A 24,738-nucleotide genomic window follows, 5' to 3' on the forward strand; every position below is an offset into this window, starting at 1 on the left:
TCCTAATTAGTTTGGTATGATGATTTTGACGTAGTCGTTGCTGATTAGATGATTTGTGTTGGTTGTTTCGAGCGGTTGTTGTGATTATGCTTTGGAACACCTTTTCTCATTGATACATTTTCACTTAACGGGTGTCGGTTTTAATTTACTTCTTTTTAACTGATGTTCTTTTTCTTTGCAAACTTATTGCGGAAGGTACTCATGAGAGGAATTTCCATTGGCTACGATTTTATTTTTAAGAAATTGAAACTAAAATTAAACTTCAAAATTCCACAAACAAAAAACCAACCAAATGGCTCCAAAACAGAGCGTGTCATCGTTCTTTTCATCCTTCAATTCCAGCCTAGGACACACAGAGCTAAGGGGGTCCAATAGATTCTTTCAATCGATTCAACCCAGCCAGCGATCCCAACGATCCAGGACGGGTAGTGGTGGTTGGCGGCGGACTGGCAGACTCACTCGTGCTCGAGCTGTCGAGCACACTTAAACCAAATTTCTTTACCATTTGCTGAGACACGAATGACTTTCTCTCGCTACATTCGTTTTAACTTCCATTACACGTTGTGGGTACATGTGATTTTATTCGGGTGTTTTGTTTCCGTTTTATTCTGCCATCAAATATCTGCGGGCCCCATCGGCAGGCCATGGGGACAGCAGTGGGGAGTGGGATGCGTTTGTGTGTGATGGGTCAGGATATTACACAGTTACAACTATACACATGGATTATTTTATTTTCGTACTTCAGGGAGAGACACTTCCATATATCGCCATCTGCCCCTGCCCTTGTGGTATGGGTTTTCCCTTCTTTCTTTGCTTCTGTGTTGGTTGTTTTCGTTTACTTAACATTTCTTTTTCTCCACCTTTTCTCTTGCGCTAGTATTACGTTTTCTTTTCTTATTACAGCTTACATTATACACAAGTAACATAGGGACACACCACCGTCACACTCCTTCCCCCCCCCCCCCCCTCTTCTTCTTTCGCTTGATTGCTTACAGCTTTCATGGAGCTTTCGGTAGCCTTTTGCTGTTCTAGTGTGTGGGTTTTTCTTCCCCCCATTTTAAAGGGACACAATTCCATTCTCTTCCGCGCAAACCCATTCTTCTAAAACAAAGGATTACATACGCTCACACTATTGGCTATATATTAATCCGTTTTGCGTCAGTTTAGTTGCTTTACAAGACTTGAAAGTCATGCTTTGCTGAGCGCAATGCCCCCGAAACCCGAGGCGAAGAGGGCGAAAAATCGAACACCATCGAAGGAGCCTCTTTCTTTAGCCTTGGTGTGTGTGTGTGTGTGTCCATTAGATTGTTTAATTATATAAATAAATATGTTTTTTACATCACAGTTCGTTAAAATTAAAAACAAATTGTTATACTCACACGACCACAACGTCACTGTCCTTACACCTTTGCCTGTCCACTTCGCTGTGACCTTCTTCTACTTTCTACGCCCTTTAATTTTTGGTAGTCCGTACTACACACACACACACATACATACTTGACATACACACATACACGCACACACACGCGCGCTACACATACATACAGTGATACAGGCCTATCGGGAGCACGCATACACGCACGCACGCACACACAGAGATGGACATCATGGCGAACTCGTTAGCTAGGGCGAATGGTGTATTTGTGTATGTGTGTGAGCGCGTGGTAGTTGCATGTGTATCTATTGTCCCTTTCTTATCCTTCTTTCTGCTTTTGCTTTAAAAAAAAACAAAACATACACAAAACATTACTTGTGGACTTTAACTTTTCATCTTTTTTCATTCCTAACGCTCTCTGTTACTACTGCTTCGCTCGGTCTTCTTTAGTAGATTTAGGTTTTCTGGTGTAGTTTCATTCTCCGTTTCTGCTATCCCCTCTTTTCGTGTAGTTGGTTTTTGCTTTTTAAAATTTCACTTTAACTACGGCTAATTTCACTAGAAACAGGTTTAGATTTTATCTTTCTCGCACACTTCTCTTCTTGTGTGTGTGTTGCATTAGCAGTTTACACCCTTTCCTTTGCAGAATGTATCGTACACCTTTTCTTTCACCTTTTCATGGTCTCTCTCTTACGGTCTCTTTTATCTGTCTAGCGATAAATAACCACTACCACCAATGGCCCAACACGTTTCAGTCTAATGAAAATGTAATAACAAGCTTAGGTAAGCGATAAAGACGATAAACTTATTGGAAATCTAGTTCGAGCGCGGGACCAGCACCGCAAGCCCGGTCAACCGAAGCGCATTGTAGTATAATTCCTTCCTGTGTGCATGTAGGAAATCAGGGATCAGTTTTGTTAAGAGCTCTATAATGTTATAATAGTTTCGGTGTGTCTGTGTGTGTGTTACACGTAATCCCTTTAAAGTAGTTAACGAACTATAATTTATAATGGGAAAAAGTAGTAAACGATATAACATAGGAAAGAAAGGGCTCTTTAGTTTCATAAACCTGCCGTGTCTGAGCTGGCTGTACACTTTTCCATTTTTTCTTCCATTTTTTCCCCTCCCAAGCGCTGTTTTCCACGAAAAGTGAGACACTTTGCTGATGTTTTCCGGAAAGGAACGGCCGTCCTTGGTTTGCTACCTTTGTTTAACCGAATATTTACAAACGCCATTACTATTTGGTCTATCTGTTTTGCGTCCAACCACGACTAGTCACCTGTTTGTTGATAAGTACCCACGATTTCCATGCTCTTTTTCCGCTTTCTCCCATCTTGTTTTGGCCTATACACATCGGGGTTATACGTTTGTTGTGTTTAGCTCGAACTTATTTTCTCATTCTGTTTGCTTCTCGATTTCTGTCTTGTTTTTTCCCGTTTGTATTATTATTTGTTCTGCTTTGCTTCTTTTGCTAACGCTTTCGATTACACTGTCTTTGACAAAATTCGTAGTGTTCATTACAGTGCTGTGCTGTTTCGTGTTTGCTTTTCCTTTTTTTTTCTCTCTCTCTCTAGTACACACAAACACACACATTCACATACACATGTCTTGCTTCTAGTTTCTTATTATCAAGTGTTTAATTTTTGTTATGAGTTTTTTTCTTCTTTTTGCGAAATTCGAATGTGACATTTTCACATGTAAATTTGACCTAAAATTTTCTTCTAACAATGTTTTTCTTTTTTGTTTGTTTGTTTGCGTGTGTGTATTTGCTTAATGAATGGAAGGGAGAAGCAAAGAAACTTCTCCATTTTACTTTCTCTGTCTGTTTGCTAGTGTTTTTTTTTGATGTTTATATTAATTTTCGTTCACTAATTACATTACAGAGTAATACAAACACGATCTGTACTACAACTTTGTCGCTTTTGGACTTACTTAAATGTACATTTCTTTGTGTGTTTGTTTCGCTTCGTTCTGCTTCTTTTACCGTTTTTTGGGTAACACTTTTTCTCTGTTCTCTTTTCTATTTACATTACCCGATGCACGGTTATATGTACAGCTCACTGTAGTAGTACAAATAGTAGTAGTAGTAGTTAGGACTGAATTTTGGCGCAATTGGATGTTTTCAATATTTCTTCGTCCTTCAGCATATGGTCGTCAACGGGGTAAAACGTTTACTATTATTTTTTACACTTTTTTTGCTAATTTTGATTTTTTTTCTTTTCACTTTTTTCTTCTCCTTCTTCTCTCCACTGTTTTCCTCTTGTGATTGTTTGTTGGTATACAAATTTGCTCTCTTTTGTCGTGAAGCGTACAACAAACACCATCAGCAACAGTTTCAGTTTGCACAGCTTTCATGAAAAGCCTTCTGGACATAACACGCCTCGCCTGCAACCATCATCAGTTCCATTTGTTGGGAGTTTATACAGAAAATAGAAACGATTCCTCCAGGGTGAAATAAAAAAAGCGATTCGATAGCAATTTGATGCAGCGTCATCAATTAAGGTCCAGTTCCGTTCCACAATGGACTGTCCACGTCTTGCTCTTGGTTCTTGCTGCTGCTTCTACGTGGATCTTCTCACTGCAGCATATAGCATTAAAACCGTTCCATTTTCGGTTTGGTGTGTGAGTTTGTGTAAGTGAGATCTGTCTGTCCGTGACACATCTGAAATGAAACGAGACGAAGCAAAAACGGTTAATTGTAGGAGGACGAAAACGTTAAGTATGTTAATTAATTAAAGAAATTCTAGTACAACACAGATCCTATTTCAGAGAGAGAGGATGTTTTGTTCCTTGGTGTACTGTACGTTTTGGTAATAACATTCAAATACATTGCAAACCCAATCATGATTTAAAACGGCAATATTGCGCACCAAACCAATATTGCGAAGAGCCGTTACAAAGTTTGCCAGCGCATCGGTTACTCCAGTCATCACTCGGTCCAGAGTATTCACAATAATGGCACACAAAACCCAACACAGCGTTTGACCCCCTTTACACTGGTTCGAAAACTTCCAAGAATTGGAACTGCAGAGTTGGTCCGATATGCGCAACCTTTGCTTAATGAAACATTCTCTACCCCTGCAAACAAAGACCCTGCTGATGCTGTTGTGGACGATGACGCCGATACGTTCTTCCTTTCCCAATTCAAATGCTTCCACCAAACCCGACGCCATCCAATTTTATCGACCATTCTCTCCTGGGTAACAAAGGCCTGATTACGCTCTATTCGGGCTTCTAGGAACAAACGGATATTATTAATGACCGAACCTCGAGCTGTCCTCTATGTTACACAGCACAAGGCACCATTTATTTGCCGTTGTTTGAAGAAGATTGGCAGATTTTGGAATTTCAGATTTCAAAGTGAAGACACTCGCACCAAAGCCCCCAGATGTGAGTGTGTCTCTGTCCCGCCTCGATTCTAGCGTGTTACTTTCCATTAGCAGTTGCAGTGTGTGTGTGTGTGAGGAGATTGGGGAACAATGCTTTCGTTTTGTTAGAGGATGAATTGAATTTGTAGAATTTATGTAAGAGCTGTACCTCTCCCAACCTCCCCCAGATGGCTGTCTTCTGTCCCCATTTCACTGTCAATCAAGCAGTGTGTAACAGTCTCTCTTCAAGGCATGTAAACAAAAGAGGACACTTGTCGCTTCACGGGACAACCTGCACACCTCGCAAAGGACCAGCCTCCTCCAGGCTCTCTGTCTACGCCCTCCTTTAGTGCTATAGAATTTCTTTTTGACATAAAAACGCAAAACGAAAAAAGACACAAACACAGAAAAAAGCTTTCCACCAAGAACTCCACTGCCCCCCCCCCCCACATTGGTTGGTTGGAGTCTTCACAGCAGCAGCAGCAGCAGGAGCTGCAACAAAAAAGCTCACAGGTGCGTTGTTACTGACGGTGCGATGACGGTGAGCTGATGATGGTTCGGAACGGTTGGCAAGCGGGTGTTGCTCCGAACACTCTAACCCGGCACACCATCCCCCATCACCCTCTTCCCGTGCATCTTCACATTGCGTGCTTCTTTACGGGATCTTCCACTTCCAGAAGTTTGGTTCTGCGCGCATGCGTACCGCGCGAAAGCTTTCGTGTGTATCACCACCTCATGGCCTGCCTCTGGTCTGTTGGCCTGTTGTTGTGCGAAGGTTTATTATATCTCGGGATCTTCTACTTCGCGTGCCGCGGGATGTGGACCTGACCTCCTCACGCACTGTGGAGGAGATTGCTTGGTGTGTCCGTGTGTGTGTGTGTACGCGGACTTTGGAGAAACTTGGGGGAATTGAAGTTAATTTCAAAAAAATGCTTTTATGTCCGTGCAAGATGACGTCAGAGTTTGGAGATTTTTGGAGGGGGCATTGGGTTCGGAGCTATGGAGAACGTGAAGACACCCCCAAATGACCCGCATATTATGAAGAACAGAAAAAATTCTGTTCAACAAAAGCTTTTGGAGTTCCGAAAATGTATTGGAACTCTGTGGAGTTACATACATCACCATAAAACGTGTCCGTTTTCTATAGAATTCAATTCCTGAGGACCTCCAAAAACTGTAACACAATGCTTTTTCGAGGGAATTCAAAGTACGTGGAAGTACTACAGTACAGCAGTTTTCGCAGTTGCTATACAGAGAGAGTTGATGACAGCGCCCTCCAAAGCAACCAAACCAGCAACCACACGGCACACTGAGGTCTCCCCGCGGTAGATGTGCGTTTGTGTATCGGTATCTGTGTGTGTATGAGAAACGCGGAACATCATTGCAAACGTCGTCCTGGCCTTCGACGCGCCGCCTGCCTTGTTTGTTTTGCTTTTGATGGTTGATGGAATTGTGTGCACTTCGTCGTACGCGTACCAGACCGACCGACCGACCAACCGAGGCCTCGCCGTTTCCATCGAGCGGGTTATTCGAAACCAGAGAGCTCCCTCGCCCTTCCCTCTTTCCCCCATTTCCCAACCGTCCCTTTTTCAGCCACGTCTCCACTAGCAACCGTGGGGTGTGTGTGTGTGTGTGTGGTACCAAAATCTAAACCACCATCATATAAACCCGAACGGTTTCTGCCTCGGCTGAAAGATGACTATTTCCCAACTTGCATCAACGACGTCCCCCTTAGCACTTCTACCAACTCCCTACCCCTTTCCCCCTTGTGTGTGTGTGCAGTATAATATATTGGTTATCAAAAACATATATCAGAGGCGGGCGATGCTGAGGGCGCAGAGCAGTGGGTGCACATTTTGATTGCATATCGGTGGCGCGCGCGAAGGGAGATGGATGGCAAGTGTGTGTGTGTGTTGTGTTCGTGTTGCGCACACAACATAAAGGGAAAATGGATAGATTTCCGCTTATGCATACACACACACACATATGTATACACGGATGCACTCCATCTCTTTCAGTTCCAGGAACGCGCCTGTACATTAAGACGACCTGACCGCGGAAAAGCAGACCTCCCTCCCGTTTCCCGCTACCCCACACTCCATTGCACACTATGTGATGTGCATCAAGTGCACCACCGATGCAATTTCGATTTGCGGAAGCAAACATGCACATGCACACACACACACACACACATATACGCATATGTCTGGGTGTTGGTTGATACAAAATCGAAGATCGAAACTCGCACAACAGGGCGCTGAGGTTGGGGTCGGGTGGGGTTTGGGAAGAATGGTTTCAATTTCGACACTAACGACAACGACGACGGCTTGATTCTAGGGAAAAGGCTTTTATTCTCTGGACGTCTATGTGTGTGTGTGTGTGTGTTTGTCACATTGCACTCGATGCACCAACGAGAGGATGGTTGGGGAGGGGCTGTTATTGCGTTTCTCAGTTCTCAGTCTCATCAGTCCCCTTCAAAACCCTGCGACCAGTGCAAAAGGCAGGTTTTTAGGATGCATACAATTCCTGGGAATTGTTTGTGGAACAAAACGCACCATACACCCCATAGACCCCAACGGGAGTCCCGGGGGTGGGCGCGGGGGTGTTTTGTGCGTTTGTTGTTTGCACATACGCTGATGTGCACCGAGAGAAAATTCGCTTTCGATTCTGTCCGAAAAACACGTCCTTATCAGCAATACAGTGCGCGGCGGGGGCGAGAGAGTGTGGGCAATGTTGGTAAAAATGTCTAAACTAGGTGTAGGTTGTAGATAGATCCTTTTCTACCCTGCTCCACCACGAATCAATCCAATCAAATTGAATGTCATTGAAGAGAATCGATGCGGAGTAATGCATTAGAAGCTTTGCTGACGACCCGTTACGACGTGTTACATATGGCGTATTGTGCTTGCGGGCGGTGTGCAGCAGCGCACAAGGCATTATTTGAAATACATTTATGTGCTGTTGTTTATATCCTTCGGAGCACGTAGATTCTGGTGATCATATTTGATAAAATTTGCTTATAAACCGATTTTAATATTTAAGAATAAATGTTCATGGCTCTTGGGTTACTCTTGGGTCAAATTACTGATAGTTACTAACATTACTGTGGTATATATACATATATAGGAATCCAACATACATTAATCAATAAGATGTGTTCAAATAACTGTCTTATCCGGCGCTGCTTTGCGGTCTTGCTGGCCTGCTGTTCATTGCCTGAACGACATCTTGCCAACTCATCTTGGACTTGTCCAAGACCCTGTTCCTATGTACGACCTAAAAGGATTTTACGGGCCGGGTTGTCCGGTTCCATGCGTATAACATAACTCAGAACTAATCGGAGCCTGGCGAGCACTGCACGACAGTGTTAGTGGGTCGCACAGCTCATACAGCTAGTTGTAGTGACAGCATTTTGTGAACGCGGCTCAGAGGGTTTGCTCATAGTTGTGCAGTATTCATATACCAGAGGCGTAAGTGAGTAATAATCAATAGATGTTTGGGTCATGTTCAGTAAACAAGAATGTAGACCTTTAGATACATCGAAGCATCGCATTGTTAAAATATTTCGCAACAGTACCCAGCAAACAAAAGGTACGAAGTTCCAGGTTAGACCGTTACATCAGGTTCTTTGAGGTGTGCTGCTTCCTCAGGCTATAGGCTATAGAATTGATCGGTTGGCAACAGAGCATCCATTCTGTTCTCGGAGCTGACCTTTGACCTGAGCTAGGTGAATTCTTGGACGACCTTAAAAACGGACGTTTACCTATCGGTACCTCACCCCTACGTAGGTCTGAAATAAGAAAGTAAGGCTACCATCAGTTTGATCTGTTGCCTCGTTTAACAGCAATCCGAGGTTAATGCGGACGTCTAAATGGTTTATATCGCAAATAAAGATCGGATCAGTTTCAAATGTTCTTAAACAATGCATGGAATTTAATCAAAAACCTCAAAATTTACTCTTAATTTTTAAGGTTCTTGGGACCAAATTCTCCGATCTCGGAAAGACATAGTTATAAGAAGATTCAAGTAGCAGAGCTTTGTAAGGGATCTTTCAACTCTTTTTCTGAAATGAAGTATTCTTAAGTTAGCAACGTTATAAACAGCACAATTTGCGTTAAAATGCATTACATCACAACAAACTCCGATCGTATCAAACCGACGATGTCGTAATCATTAAACTGTACGCCCAAACAATTATATCGATAAACCCGTCATGTGCACGTGGCACAGTCGAATAAATCTTGTTACGATTCTTCGTTTCCTTCATCTGGGAATTCTTCGAAAGTAAACCTCGGCACGATGAGTTTGAGACGATGAGTTTGACCACCAGGCAGTTCCGCTCAAAGGTCACCACACCACCGGCAGCCGACCTGCGATGCGGTTTATGATAATCATTATTTCCGACCATAACTGAGTGGAGTCGACGGTGAAGGTGAGCGAATGAGGGGACGAAGTCGGTTTGAATCCTTTCGCTTTAACGCAACACAATTACATCGAAGGAAGCAACACGTACACACTAACAACAGACCCGATTCACTGTCCCAGTGTTGACCGGAGGCTACTTTTGGCGCGAGCCTAAAATCGGACCTTCCAAAAACTCCGTACCCCCGGATCAGCCCTTTTTTCGCTGAATGTAACTCTCGGAGCAAGCTGGGCTAATTGTGGTTCACATTCCGTGCGCGACAAGAACCTTTCCATCCCATTCCCAACAAACCCGGGAAAGGCTCCATGAAATGTGTGCCGTGCCTGTGTGGCCGGGGAAGGCGCGCGAGTTCCACAAATTGTTGAAAGTTTTGCGTCCTTCAAGGGTGGGGGAGGCATTGTGATCTCTTCTACACACGACAAACATCCGTTTTTCACCCTCATGCTGGAGGCTTCTTCTTGGGAAAGGACCGCAAAAACCCCCTAAAAACTTTACCACCCGTTTCGTGTCGATGGAGGCGGCGGCGGCGGCCCGGTCCCAATTAGAAGTGGCCCGGGTATGCCGGGTTTGCGGTTGAAGGGAAAAACACGGCCGGTTGTTGGGCCAGCAGGGCGTGCTGTGTGTGTGTGTGTTAGTGTACGTGCAAAGAGAAAATGATGGGAAAATCCTACGCTCCATTGCAAAGAAGAAAGCTCTCAGGCAGGGAGCACTCGCGGGGCTTGGGAGGATTTGGGATTCACAATTGCCGACATTTGCCATTTGCGTCCTCGTGTCGTCTCGTGCCGCACTCAAGGCACACACACACACACACACACACACACACACACACACACACACACACACACACACACACACACACACACAGCACTAAAAACCCAATCGGCATAATGGAGTCCGCCGCACGATTGGAAGGCGGCGTGCTCGCGAAGTGCTTTTATCGATTTCGCTCTTTCTCTCCTGCTTGGGTACACATATATTTATTTACAATTTCCAATCGATCACGTGTCACCGGCACAGACACACATACACACTCAACAGGATCCAGCAGACATTCATTTTTATCGTTTTGGATTGCCTTTTTTCGCGCTAATACCCTTTTTGCGGCCCCGAAGGGGGGAGTGTTAATGGCAAATGTGACGATGTGAGAAGTTTCTTTCTTTCGTGCAAACAAACACGAAGGACGGGCGGAGCGAAAAACAGAAGAAGGGTGTAATGTGTGTCTTTTAATAATTTAAAAGCATTTAGAATTCTCAAGGCAGCATATTTAACACATTCTGAGCGGAGGAAGCTCTACTGTAGGTCTGAAAGAGTGAAACATTTCAATGAAACGATCGATTGTGTCTAATCGAACGATAGATTTGAGTGTGACAAAATAAGCATAAACATTAGTTGCGTAGAAATACATTTCCAATAGCCAGCAAAATGATTCTTTATGGTTCTTTCCGTTCTTACGAGAAATAAAAAAAATATAATTTCGAGTTGTTCTAAAGCAGTATTGCAGGGTTGCTTTGGGAGTGCTCTAGAATTTTTTGTATTCGATAACCGACATAGACACAATCCAGAAGTGCTCTGGCATCTGTCGTCCAACATTGGAGGCTTTTCTATTTCATAGAGCATTGTTGACTATTTTGACGCAATTTTTGTGTTGCGTAATTTATGGATAGTCCCTGCACAGTATATTTTAGTTGATATTAAAGATATTGTTTAAATTTGAACACTTGGATTTCAGTCTCAAAAAGGTGTGCATTATTTCCTATAGTGCAAACTCTTCCAAACTGAGTTCTGAACTGAACTGAATGCTTAAAGAAGTATTTTAAAATGTTTAATCAAATAATATAAGGCATTTTCTTTACAAAGAAAAAATACTCCAGAGATCGGGCGTTCGGATCTTCCTCTACGAGAAATAAAATCATTCCCTTCCACCACCAGCTACCAATACCGTAAAGATTTACTGCTTACTTAAAAGCTAACCTATTCTACTTGTAGGCAAAACGCAAGCAATGGAGCTCCCTGCCCTTCAACGGCAGCATCGGGCCGCAGCAAACACGACACTAAACCACCATCGCAACCAAGGAAAGATGATGCATTAGACGGCGAGAGGATGCATCACATACACACCCATAACCCTGGGAGCGTTATTGGCCCTACGATATGGTGCTATTGCCACCTCCGGCCAACGGTAGGAAGGTAGCGGCGGTAGATGGTAACAATTTATGATTGAACATGGAATGATTAATTACGCTGCTATTTATTTTCATTAGAGCAATCAATTACTCTCCTCTCTGTCTTTCGGTTGGGCTTTTTTCTCTGTGTGTGTGAGTGCACGCGCGACCAGTACAGGCAAGCTTTTCCGAGGGAGAGGGATAAAAAGGCAGAGGAAAAAAGACGAATAAGACGCCATACTCCATATGATAGAATTAAAACACGAGAATAAAGGAGCAAAGAAAAAACAGCTCATGCTAATATTAATTGGCGTTGCTTTGTTTGCGCATTATCATTTTCTAGCAATTAGTTGGAGCTTGTTTGTTTTGCAATCTACAGATTAGTTCTATAATTGTACGCTCTTGTTGTGGGGTTCATTGCGATGGAAATGTAACTTTGTTGAAATGTTTGAAGAAGAACGAAAAATGAAAAAGATAATAAAGCGTAATGAATTTCAATGCCTAAAAACAGTACTCAACCCTACAATAGAAGCGCAGAAGCTATTGATATTCAACTAGGATGACTCGAATAGTGTAATAGCACACGAGCAAATATGGCAACAAAAGTATGCAAAAAAAAACCTTTCCAATTCCGTTCAAATAACACAGCCCTAAATGATGATGGATCGCTTGCGGATACAGTTTGCTTTTCATCCGTCCCACTTTTTTTGTTGTTATTGTTTTGCTCCGTAATTCATCTCAAACTATTTCACAAAAATGTTATCTACACATTACACACTTGCACACTGCCCCAGCCCTTTACCATTCAGTGCAGTTGAGCCGCGCTCCTTTCACTTGCATACGATGCAAAGCTATAGTAACGAGTATCCGGATAGCCGAGTGGAAGGAAAATGCCATTCCCGCCCGGTGGCATTTTAACGTCAAGCTGAATTCCCGTTCTGTCCCAACACATGCCTCGCTCTCAATCCTTCCGGTTTCGGCCACCTTACCACCACTAACCTACACACACACACACACACACACACATACATACACAGACAGCAATCGATCCCCCGCAGGATATGCACACACATTTATCATTATTGAAAAGTGCAGATGAGAAAGATTAATCGCTTCCCGGCCGCCGATTGGGTAAGGTGGCGGCGGGAGATCGAAAAGTGTGGAAAAGACCCCGAAAGAGGAAAGCAACGGTGGATGTACATCTAAACCGTAGTCGTATAGTTACACCATTAGTACAATATCCTTGTACCTCAAGCTTCGTTTACAAGTTCAGCTTCGTTCGGTCGGTGTACTACCGAGTGCTGCGGGGGACAAGGGCGCTTCCTCAGGCGCTAGGCGCTTTGGTGAAGGTTTGTGCAAGATATTATTATTCTACGCTTCGCGCAGCAAGACTCGTCAAAGCGCAAGGGGCGAGAAGAAGAAGCAAGTGTGCAAGTGTACTTCCCTCGATTCAGCGGGGAAGAGAAACCGTAACGTCGTATAACGACACAAACATGATTTACCCATTTTCCAGCGTCACATTCACATCCACCGTCGTGCACCGTCATGCGGGGGAAGCGTTTTTGGCGCGTCGATACCATAGGGAGCGCGGTAGTAGTAGTACACACACAGGGAGCGGGAAAACAAAACTTTTGCCAAGTCATTTTTCAGGCCGCACCGGGTAATTACTTTCCTGGGCCAACTCTGCCTCGTTACGCCTCAGCTGCCAGAGGTCGGTGGAATAAAGGGGTTGCGCGATGTTCATGGGGGCAGCGGTACGAGAGAAGATTTAGAGGTTGAAGCAACGATCGCAACTTACATCTAGAACGTACCGGGAGGGATGATCTTTTTCATCTTAATGGCAGGCTTAAGCCGGTTAAGGGTTGTGTTTTTCTCGGCGTCTGGTAAGATTGTAGCCGTTTTTTTGTGTGGGAGCGATAATATATGGTACACTGTGTTTTACACTCCTTTTTATGTAATATTTTCTCCATTTCATAGGCAATTTAAGGTGTTTTGCAATATAAATACACGTTTAGAATGGTAATGATTATTCATAGAAGTGCCAAAGTAGGTCCATACTACTCTAGTGCTTGAAACTCACGCAAGATTATAGCAATAGATCAATGCAATGAATTTAATTTGATGAAACCTATTTCAAGAGTGCATCGTAGTAAAAAGTAGCTGGTTTCTTTACAACTATCTGTCACTTTATTCAAGATCCTACAGCGCAAAGAGAAGAGATATTTCAATTTTCTGGATCTAATGGATGTTACTGCTACACCTATATCATTCTGTCGGCAGGAGAAGAACGACGATTGTTTCATGTTTCTAAAGATCCAGACAAATTTGGAGATTATGTACCAATTGTCTTGGTTTTAGGTACCTGTTCTTCAGAAATAGAGAGCTTGAGATATTGTCCAGTCCTAAGATGTTAAATGCTAACTCAATTCATCCTCAAGTTCTTCAAAATCTAGCAATATTTTACTAATAAGCCGGTACATCTTCACAGATCTTCTACAGAAATGTACATGGAAAGATGCATCGGCGATATGCAACATGAAATTTAAGTAATAACTAATAGATTCCCAGCGACGCAGAATCTTGAACTGGCAACTGAGCGAAGCCAACTCCGAACCGAATGTAAACTTTGATCTAATTGAGCAATTGAATTACATAGGAATAGGTAATCACTATTCTAGGAAATTGATTGTGAAAATGATCAACTCAGAAGCAAACATATTTCACAGACAGAAGAACTTGAACGTTCAAATCTTACTGAATACAGATTCAAGGAAAAAAAATAATTTAATTTGGGTTAGCTAAAAACGGATACAGAACGGAGCAACCAGAACCAAAACAACTGAAGGTGTATGATCGGAACAGCCGCCTTAGCACATCAATGAACTGTAGTACATACAATGTATTAAAGAAACAGATGAGAACCTATAACAACCAGTGATAGTTGATGTCTTCAAGAGTTTTCTAAAGGGATCTGGCCGTACTGTCATGTCGTTTACATTATAGGGTTCTATAGCCTCATATTTCACATGTTTGCTTATAAGTCAAAGAAGTCATTGCCGCAAAGAATGATTGTTGACAGTCGATCAGAACATTACGATCAAGTTATGTTTGTATTAAGCTTGATGTAATTAAACAATTAATGCGTGTCCAAACACTGTCATACTATTACAGAACGCCTCTGTAAACGCTAACGCACAAAAATAAAGTCTGATTCTTCTTTTCTACCACATTTTTTACACTCCCGCCAATTTCGCGACTTATTTGGTACATAGTAATAGTCACCCCCCCTCAAACCTTCCTCATTCTGCACAAGGTTGCAAAACGAGCGCACAAACACATACGCATGATAATAATAAAAAAAACATACACATTGCCAACACTGTTAACGAGCTGTTTATGGGGTTTTTAAACATGGAAGGGGAACCCACTCGTCACAACGAAGACGAAAACGAAGCCGAACAACTCCACACGCAGTAAATAAGAAAAAAAATAAACAGGAGGACTATGACCTCACACAGTCACAGGCGAGACTATTGTACATCAACGCGAGCGCGATCAACTCCAAGCGTCACCACACTGCTGAACGAACGTTAGCCAGCCATCACTAACGCTTCGGAGTGACCCTTTCGTGGTGGGAAACGTGCAAACGGCGCGCAAAACTTGCCGCTGCTCTCGCGCAAAGAGCTGATAAAAAGGTGGAATTGTGCAAGCGAGCAATGCGGCGGCGATGATGATGATGATGATGGCGAATACAACAGCCAGATCAAACACGATTCCAGTTTAACAGCTTGCTGTGTGTTACCGCTTCTACCGTCTACCGCACCACTGCACTGGTAAATACAACCACTTCTCTTCTGCCCTCCAAAATTCGCTGTTGTATAAATAAACAATTGCCAAATGGAAAATTTTGCACCATTTGCGCTTGTGTGAGGCGAGAATGGCGCCGCCGATCGATCACGTTGGTTTTACGATCGAATACAATCGTTAGTCTCTTTTGCAGAAAGAATAAGAATGAGCTGAATGAGAAATGTACCGATGAACAGCCTTAAAATGGAACCATGCCTAATCGTGATGACTATAGAATTGCCTACATTTGGAATTACTACTTGGAAATGATATAATAAATCAACTCACAACAAAGAGATGTTCAGTAAAATGCCGCAAATGTCACAAAGTTTTTGCATCATAGCAGCAATAAAAAGACGATCAAGCAGTTATTTCCCGAAATTCCCATGATATTTGCGTGCCTATCTAGTTCATGATTTAATGTTGTCGCTCTAAATGTCATCCTTGTATATTTAACGTCAAATTCTGAGATCTTTTCAAAAAGATCTACTACATCTCCAATGCTCTCTCTCTTAAACGATTCTAAGACACATTTCTAAAATTTCAAACCCCGTTGCCCCCAATATCTCAGAAGGAAAGAAGAAGAAGAAGAAAAAAACAAAGCGACATCAAAAACTGTCCTAAATTCTTCTTGCAGACCACTAGACCGCAATAGCCGTGGGTTGACCGACCGGCTGCAGCCAAGAGTGAGTGTTTCTTACGAGCGCACAGTCAACTGTTCACCACACACGCTTTGCAAGTACACTACGCGAAAACGCCACACACTACTTGCATCATTGCTTGGCCAAACGCGGCCTATTAATAGAATCGAAAATAGCACAATTTCCTTCTTTTGATGGTACGCCCGATCATCACCAGCAATGTCGAAGAGGATGACAACGACGGTACGGGAGGGTTAGGAAAGGTTTGGAGGAAACATTGGACAGAACGCGATCGCAAAGTAAGCTAAGACACGCAGTACACTTTTTGCGCTCCACTTACGCTAATCCAAACTGGCCAGAGGTGAAAAAAAGAGCCGCGTAAGTGGCAATGGGGTAGAACGATCGTGGGAAGCTCGTCGGGGCAAAATCATAACTCTATTTCGGAGAGCAGCACTGTAATGATTTTTGTCACTGACCGTTTCTGAGAAGTTTGTGCGAGGGAGAGTAAGGATGTCTACGACTTAGGGCTGAAATGTCAAACCAAATTGCAAACCTGTGAGCTCATTGGTACTCATCGGGGCGAGTTCAAATTACATTTTAATGCCCTCTGGGGGTTAATGAGTTCAATGTGGGCAGTTAACATGCACAGCTTTTCTACAATTACTAGGTTCATGATGATTGTTGGTACTTCACAAACTTGTTTAACATATTCTTGATGGACGTAAAGAGGATGACTTGCTAGTAGCAGATGGATAAACAGGTATACTATCATCGTTAACTTTATTCACTTTTTGATTGAGTGTTTTATTGTACTTTAAACGGGCTCACAGTGACGTTAGCTCCGTAGCATAGTTATCAACGCGGAGTTTGACAGCTCCTCTGTCTTAAGTTCGAATCTCAAAGAGATCGAAACGGAAATCAAAGCCTGTTCATCAGCTTCAAAAGAAGTTTTGCGCTGAGAGATCTTCACCCTTATTCTCTAGCGGAATGGTACAACTCTGTTAAGGATTACTTACAAAGGCGCGTGTGTTCTATAACTGAATGTTCTTACTGTTTTTAATAAAATAAAGATATATTTTTGCATTCCAGAAGTTCAATTTAGTTAACTACACGAGCTGCAGGTGAGGAAAAAGAATTACCTAACCAATATTGAGAAAATTTATAAATTCAGCTAGTTTGCCTACACATTTGACTGCTAAAATTGCGTCAGGCACTTCAGGTTTTCAGTATGAAAAACTGTGAAAAATTGAAAACGAACAACAAAACGACCGATGTTGATAAATATTTACAATGACATAGACTACTGATATATCAGCCTTCTAGCTTAAACCAACAAAAGGAATAAAGTTGTTCTTCAAAAGATCCGAGAAAATGTGCCAAACTTGTCAGATTAGCATGTCCTAAACACGATCTTGAATGTAAAACAAGCGCTAAATGTTGAGCCATTTCTTGTCGGTAAAAAAGCCTTTCATTCTAAACATAAACTATCCTCAAATTACTCAATTCAAAAGCCCTGCATGAATATATATATGTGTTATCAGCGTTAGCAACAGCCTTCTAACCTTAGCATTTTTGGACAATGTACACAAATGCCGCCTAAAGTTATATGTATAAGCCACCGTGTGTTCAGGGTTGCGTAACAATCTTTTGCCCAATCTCGGGAAAGACCCACACACACACATTGAGGTTTGCCATTAATTTGCTTTTAATGACAACAAAGTCGGAATATGTGTGTGATGCTACTAAATTCAGCCCACTGACCCAGCACGGCGTGGCGCGCACAGTAACACACACGCGCGGCGGGCTGTGGTTTCAGGTCATTTTGCAAAAGGTCAAAAATTTACTTTTCTCACGGTTTTCGTCGTCGTCGTCGTGGAAGTGTGTAAAGTACTCATATGAGCACGGTTGGAAGGTTCGGACACCGTAAAATCAACATGGCCGCCGCAAATGAACATGTTGTTTGTTGGGCCAAAGTTATTTCTACACTATGCAACACGGGTTTGGTGGTGCTTGCGTATCGGGCTCGTATAAAGAGAGCTTCCCTAAACACCACATACACCTCTAGTATGCGCTTGTGCTGCTGCTGCATCGGTCAGAGCACAAATTGCGTTGCGGACTGTAAAATATATGTAATTTTGCACAAGCCCATTTTCTGGCAGGCGTTTTTTTTTGTCTGCTGCTTTTGCCGGGAAAATGCTGCAACGTTAACGTGGCTGTCAGCATATATTTATTTCGGGGCCTTCAATTCGGTCTCATCCAACCACACACACACACATTTAAGTAAACGAACACGCATACTAACGAGTGCAGAAAGTGGCGTCCCTACGGACCTGGTGTTCCAATCAAGGCCGAACAGAATTTCATTAGAAACATTCCAAATCTCCTCTAGCGCAAGGGTGGGGTGGTGGAGAATTACACACGCACGGGCATCATACGCATTTCGATACAAAAATACGGCCCCAAACATCAAGTGTGTGCGTGTTTGCTGGTACAGTGCAACACGCCAACGATGTGTGCCGATGGGCATGTGCTCCTTCTGCACTACCCTCCAAAAAAACCCTTTTTTGCCATAGAATTCGGCCCTGCCGTTCGATCACTCCTTCTCCTGCTGGCTCACGTGGGATTAAGCGATGTGAGGATTATCGTATCGTAGTGTTGGGAGGGAGCCTCCGATCGGGCAAACCCGTTCGGTGGGAAGTGTGGGAAAAGACATCCCCAAAGTCTCTCCCTTGCTCACTCTCTCCCTTATAGACAGTAAGAGCAGCAGTCGGGGAAAGGAAAGAAGCAAGAAAAACATCCATCCACTTCAAACGTGTGAGATGGGTAGGTGGTTGGTGTCCCTTTCCATGCCGGAAGTACTTGAAGAGGGCCACCGTGGGAATACGCACGCGACCCAGCAGAAAGCAACGAGCAGTGCCCCAGGAGTGCAAAGCAAATACACACACACATAAAACATAAAAAAAGAAGATAGAAACTCTCACACCACTATCAACCCCTTTTTTCTGATTTTTTTCCCCTGAAGGATCTTTATAGAATTCATTTTTTCTCTTATCTCCCTCCTGTGACCGAGTGAATGTGAATCAAAAAATGCCAATTTTGTACCACCTGTCAACGACCCACACACACACACACATACACACATACAAACAGAGATGATGGACCGCGGGGAAAATATTTCCCATAATACATAAAGGATTCAGAAGCTGGAATTCGCTCACAAGTCGTCACCGTCGTCCTCGTCGTCACTGTCACCGTTTTGTCGTCGTCGTCGTCGTCGTCCTCGTCATCCTGGTCGTCATTTGTGCGCGCCCGGGTGTTCTCTCTTCCGGAATTATTGATTTTCTGTCATATGACTTTAATGGTTCCACGGTAGTTGTTGTTGTTGTGCTTGGTGCGCCCTCCGAACGAGCACCAGACCAGCGAGACCACCAGCAGCAGGTCTTGCAGCAAAAATGTGCTTATCATACCATCCTCTTTTACTCTTTGTGCTTGCAAGAGAGCATGAGAGAGAGAATCCCAAACTTCCAGGATCTCTTAGCAGGCACACCGCACCGCAAGGGAAGGAAAATAAAATGCTCCAACCACACCGCACACAGACACACAAATAAACATAAACACTACTACTCCTCCCTGAAACTCCCCCTCTGCTTGATAGTTTCCCCGATCTCCGATTTGGGGGAAGCAGGGAAGAGAAAAAGATACCCAAAACGGGGGAGTTTCCTTTAGTTTTTTGGAGGTTCAAACTTATCATCCTCAAAGTTTCCGCGGCGGTGCTGGTGCATTTCCACTATCTTCACTACGTGTTTACATTATTTGGATTGTTTCCCCAAACTCAAGCATCAAACCAATCAAACGAGCTTTACGTGGAAAACGCGCTGAGAAAAAGGCGGAAGAGTTTGTAGTAAAAGCGCCTCACACAGCGCACACACACACGTAAAAGTAACAATAAGAAAACACCACCAGTGTAAAATATTTAAATGTAAAACACACATACAACCAAACGACCGAAAATAGGAGTGAGCGCACCCTGAAAAACCAGACCAACAAAAACGACAGCTCACCACCACACTCGCCCAACACACCTTGAAGAGCTTTCTGTGTTGGGGAAGAGCGCGGTGTAGCGCGGTACCGAAGTTTTGGGTTTTTTTTTTTGGTCGCGAAGTTTTGGAAGTTCCGAGTGAAGGGAGAGGAAGCGCGTATTCGAACCCCACACAAAGACCACGAATCTCTGGGAGACACACACACACACACACACTGATACACGCGCAAGGATACGAAGAAGAAGGGACGGCCCAACCGGACGTGGAAAGTCGCGTGCCGTGAACTTCGTCCTCGTCGTCGTGGTCGTCGTCGTCGTCGGTGTCCTTTTTGGGGAGTTCTGGTGCGCGCGCGCGCATAAGGATCCTTCCCGAAACCTTCCACTGGTCTGCCTGCTGTCTGCCCACTTCCGGGTGTGATGCTCCTGCTGCTGCTGCTGGTGGTGGTATGGGTGCGTGTGTACACGACGAGCACACCAGTTTCCAACAGCTACTACACGCACCCCGGAGAACTACGCACTGTACAGGCGGATGGGAAGACAAGGGCTGGAGGAGAGGGGCCAAGGGTTATGCGTGCATGTATGTGTGTGTGTGGCTGTGGCCAACTGTGCACAACACGGAACGGTAGGTGGAACCTTTTCCCCCAAAAAAACGAACCTCATATGGTGCCGTTGGGTGCGCTCTACAGTGCTGTTTATGTTCCATCTAAAGGCGCGAAACCAATCGTAGATGCAGACACACATACGCATTAACCCCCCCCCCCCCAGAGAGCCAGAGAGAAAGAGAGGGGGGTATAGGCTTCGTCCGAAAATTTTCCTACCAGGCATTAGGCATTTTGAATCTCGGGGCTTATTTTTTGTTGTTCCTCCTCTCTTGCTCTCGCGCTGCTTCTCTAAAACCAAATTCAATGTGCGTGCGCGCGTGTGTGTGTGTGTGTGCGGTTTTGAGAAGCTTTGCCGGGGTTGGACAAACCACTTGTAAGAGTGAGAGGGAAAGGGATAAAAGGAGAGGTGTGTGTGTGTGTGTGTGTGAGACCAGGTTCAGGTTCCGGTCATGCAGATGTAAATGCCTTTTTCGAGCGTTCCCTGTATACTTCAACTCCCCCCCCCCCCTTGTTCTAAACCCAGCGAACGCCACGCTATGATCGTACGAGCGCATGGGTTTTGTGGTCCTTCGAACCGGGATCGTGTTCCCAGGTAACCAGGTGTGTGCCGCCAGGCAAAAATGGCACGCAATAGAAATGAAAGAAGAAAAAAACACACATACAAAAACACACACACACACTCTAGCGTGCAGATGGAGTAGGTGAAAGCATCGTTAGAAATTGAACTACGCAACAAGGACTCGCCGCCGTACGCAATACAACATCCCGTGTCGTTCCCAATCGAGTCCCGCATGCCTCACTACTCCTGCCCAGAGCAAATGGTGGTTCGGTGCAATGGCGTACCGTATCGTGTGTGTGTGTGTGTGTGTGTATCACCGTCGTGTGCACAACCTCCGGGTTGGGTGTGTAGGCCCAGTTCTAGGCATTAATTGTGCTGCCTAGGCTGAAAACCCCCCCATCGGAGGAGCAGGAGCGCGGCGTAGGTGCGTAGTGACCACACACAATGCAACGGTGCGCTTTGGAGGGAGGGGGGAGTAGGGGAGTGCAGCACTGGCGAGGTCAACTCTTCCCGCTCGAGCCCCTTCAAGAGCGCACCGTTCGATCTATGTACGCCCAGCAGCCCCGAGCCTGCTGGGTTGTTGGTTGGGTGTCCTTTCGAGCAGGCGAACTCGCGCGCTGAGCTTCAAAATAATGGCAACGAATCAGAATGATGTGGGTAGTAGAGCCGGAGAGAGAGAGAGAGAGAGAGTGCGAGGAAGACGACGGGCGGAAGCTCTTCTTCATCTTCTGCTGCCGCTACCAGGGGGTGGATTCCCTGGTTGAAGCCGCTAGTTGCCAGGGCACCACACACACACACATCAGTGCTAGGCCGGACCCAAGCCGCTCAGCTTCCGTCCGTTGTGTGACGGTTTTAATGGTAAACATAATATATTGCAAGTAAATATGGCTCCGGTGGGCGAGCAGTGGGACCCCACCGTCGTAGTCGTCGTCGTCGTCGTCGTTATCGTCCTCCACACACCAGGGTCCGGAGGACGGCCCGAGAGCTAGATTTTCGTCAGGGAAAAGGTGCAATGCGCGTAAACATACATATACGCACAAGGCACGCACTTTCTAGCGGTTTGGGGATGGTGGTGATGGTGGTGAATCCGTTTTTCGACCAGCTCGGGCGCACACATACAGCAGGGTCGGTGGTTTTTGGAAGGGCCTCCGCCCCGCCATTTGTGCCACACACACACACACTCGAGAGCGAGAGATGCCTCCCCGGACGCATCGGATCGATTGAAAATGGGGAGGATTGTTGTTGCTGCGTGCGCGATGCTGCTGCACTTACGGGGTGTATGATGTGGCCAGAAAGAGAGAGACAGAGAGACAGAGAGGCTCACAAAACCTCAAACCGACATAGCCGTACGACAGCGGACGGATGCAAACGGCACCCGGCCAGCTGGAAGGATCTTGCAAAATCAACCACCAAGTATTAACTGCCATAGAATGCCCCGGGAAACGATGATGCTGCTGCTGCTGCTGCTGATGATGCTGATGATGCTGATGATGATGCAAAATGCAAATACGAAATTTCCATTCGGCTAGGTAATGCCGCACCACGGCAGTGGACACACCTGCACCATCTTCTTCCCTATCGCTCGACCACACATGCAAACCGTACACGCACACAACACCTGTGTGCACGCCGGGTCTTCCCGGGCGTCCAAGTCTTCGGCGCGCACAAGCCAGTTGGGCTATGAGCCATTTGTTCTAATCGATTTCGTGCGTGGAAAAGTGCCTAAAATAATAACAATAATCAAAATTAAATAATCTTTTCTTTACCCTTCACAGGAGAAGCACCGTTACAGCTTCGAAGATAAGGGGAATGTACAGGCCCAAACCCATCTCAATCCGCTTAACTCCAACACGCGCAATTCCTTCCCGGGTTCCTCCCCTTATGGCAACCAACGCAACGCGCCACAGTCCAACACACAAATCAGGCGCGGCAGATAATTAATTCAAATTTGCTGTTACTGAATATCGCCGTCCCGTCCGTCCGTGTGTATGTGTGTGAAGACACAGGCTCGTGAAGAGGAAGCGTGCGTTTGCGCTTCGCAAGCAGAGGAGGCGGATGGAATGCGGGCGCGGTTTCTAATCAGCAACCCGCATATTATTTGACTGGAATGTGGTCGACTCTAATTGAAGCACTGGGAGGAAGAGATGGTTGCGAAGAAGATGAAGTAGAAGTTCGATTGCAGGAGAGAGAGTGTGTGTGTGTGAGAGAGCGATAGAGAGAAAGACTAAAAGGGTAGCGAGATAGCAGTGGAAACTCCATAATTGCATGAACAATCTCATGTGTCCACAAATCATGCTGCCACCGAGGAGGGACTGGAGCTGACGGTGTGCGTTTCAACGACCAAAGCGCGGTCGTCGTCTCAACCCGACTTTGGACAGAATCGTTTTGGAGGTAGCTGTGGCTTCCGTGTGTCCAGCGCACAAAAACCCCGCGAGAATGTCCACAGGGAGAATGGGCAAGCAAAGGTGGAGCGAAAAACGGCACTTCCACTCGCACACGAAAACGAAATGTCACCTCATCATGGCGATCGAAATTACGCGGGTCATTCCTCCAAAATGGCTGACTCTCCCATGGGGTGGTGTGGTCCGCAACCCGTCCACCGTGAGACATAAATAAGTAAACGCGGACACACACACGCGCAAACTGAAATGTGCAAAAAAAAAGCAGAAGAGGAAACTGCTGACAGAATCTAAATGAATTTTCCACCCGGGTAATGGTTCCCGCTCTGTGTGACCCGCGAGGCGACGACACCCCTCAACTTAAGCTGGTTGATGTTGCCCCTCCCTGTTAAGGGATGGTTGTGTTATCCTCCAGAGAAAAAGTGGATGAATTCTGACGCGTGCATGCAGGACACTCTCTATAGTACAACAGTTCTACGACGTTAGCGCACTAATGTACGTACCTGTGAGGACTTGCGTGGAAGAGCACCGCGTACCGGGAAGTGTGACCTTCAGAGCACGCGGCGAACAAATATGGCGTGTTTGAAAACAACAACTGGGCTGCCGTCCATTTAGTAGTTGCTTTGGAAGTGATTGAAATCAAACCCGAACGGGTTGCGCTGCGACATCATGGCGGCACTTTGGGCCGCCGTTAGGCCATGGTGATGTCCACCACCGGTACCGAGTGTCTGCTGTTGGTGCTGATGTTGTTGCTGCTGCTGTTGCTGCTGTTGCTGGAGCTGCTGTTGCTGCTGTTGGAGCTGATGGTGCTGCTGTTGCTGTTGCTGCTGCTGATGATGATGTAGATGTTGCTGTTGTTGCTGCTGTTGCTGATGTTGCATCAGTGAGGCGCTGTTCATCATGTTAGCTTGCTGTTGCTGCTGGTGGTGGTTTTGTTGCTGCAGGTGGTGTTGCTGCTGATGATGGTGCTGCTGCTGCTGTTGCTGCTGCAGTAGATGTTGCTGCTGTTGCTGGTTTTGCTGTTGCTGTAGCAGACTGCCAAGGCTGTTGCCGAACGATGCCTGATTGAACGATCCCACCATCCCGTCCATCCCGTGGCTGGACGCGTTTGCACTAGCGGTGCCAGCACCGGCATTGCTGCCGACGCCACCACTACTACTGCTAGTGGTGTTACTGTTGCTACTGGTATTATTATTGTTGTTGCTGTTGTTGTTGTTGCTACTATTGGTACTGGTAGTGTTGCTGTTGTTGTTGTTGTTGTTGCTGCTACTGCTGTGGTGCTGTTGATTCAGTGGAACCGTCTGTGATTGGGGTCCAGCAACAG

General features: G+C 45.1%; 1 protein-coding gene across 1 annotated transcript; it reads right to left on the minus strand.

The window, feature by feature from the left end:
* Positions 1–538: 538 nt before the first annotated feature.
* Positions 539–24,508, minus strand: LOC121600407 (ataxin-8-like). Its single transcript, XM_041928956.1, has 2 exons — positions 23,918–24,508; positions 539–4,037 (listed from the first exon to the last, which is right to left on the minus strand). The coding sequence occupies exon 1, from the start codon at positions 24,503–24,505 to the stop codon at positions 24,026–24,028; it is 480 nt and encodes a 159-aa protein (XP_041784890.1). The 5' UTR covers positions 24,506–24,508; the 3' UTR covers positions 539–4,037; positions 23,918–24,025.
* Positions 24,509–24,738: the final 230 nt, after the last annotated feature.

Source organism: Anopheles merus, chromosome 3L (genome assembly GCF_017562075.2).
Source record: "Anopheles merus strain MAF chromosome 3L, AmerM5.1, whole genome shotgun sequence".
Taxonomy (NCBI): domain Eukaryota; kingdom Metazoa; phylum Arthropoda; class Insecta; order Diptera; family Culicidae; genus Anopheles; species Anopheles merus.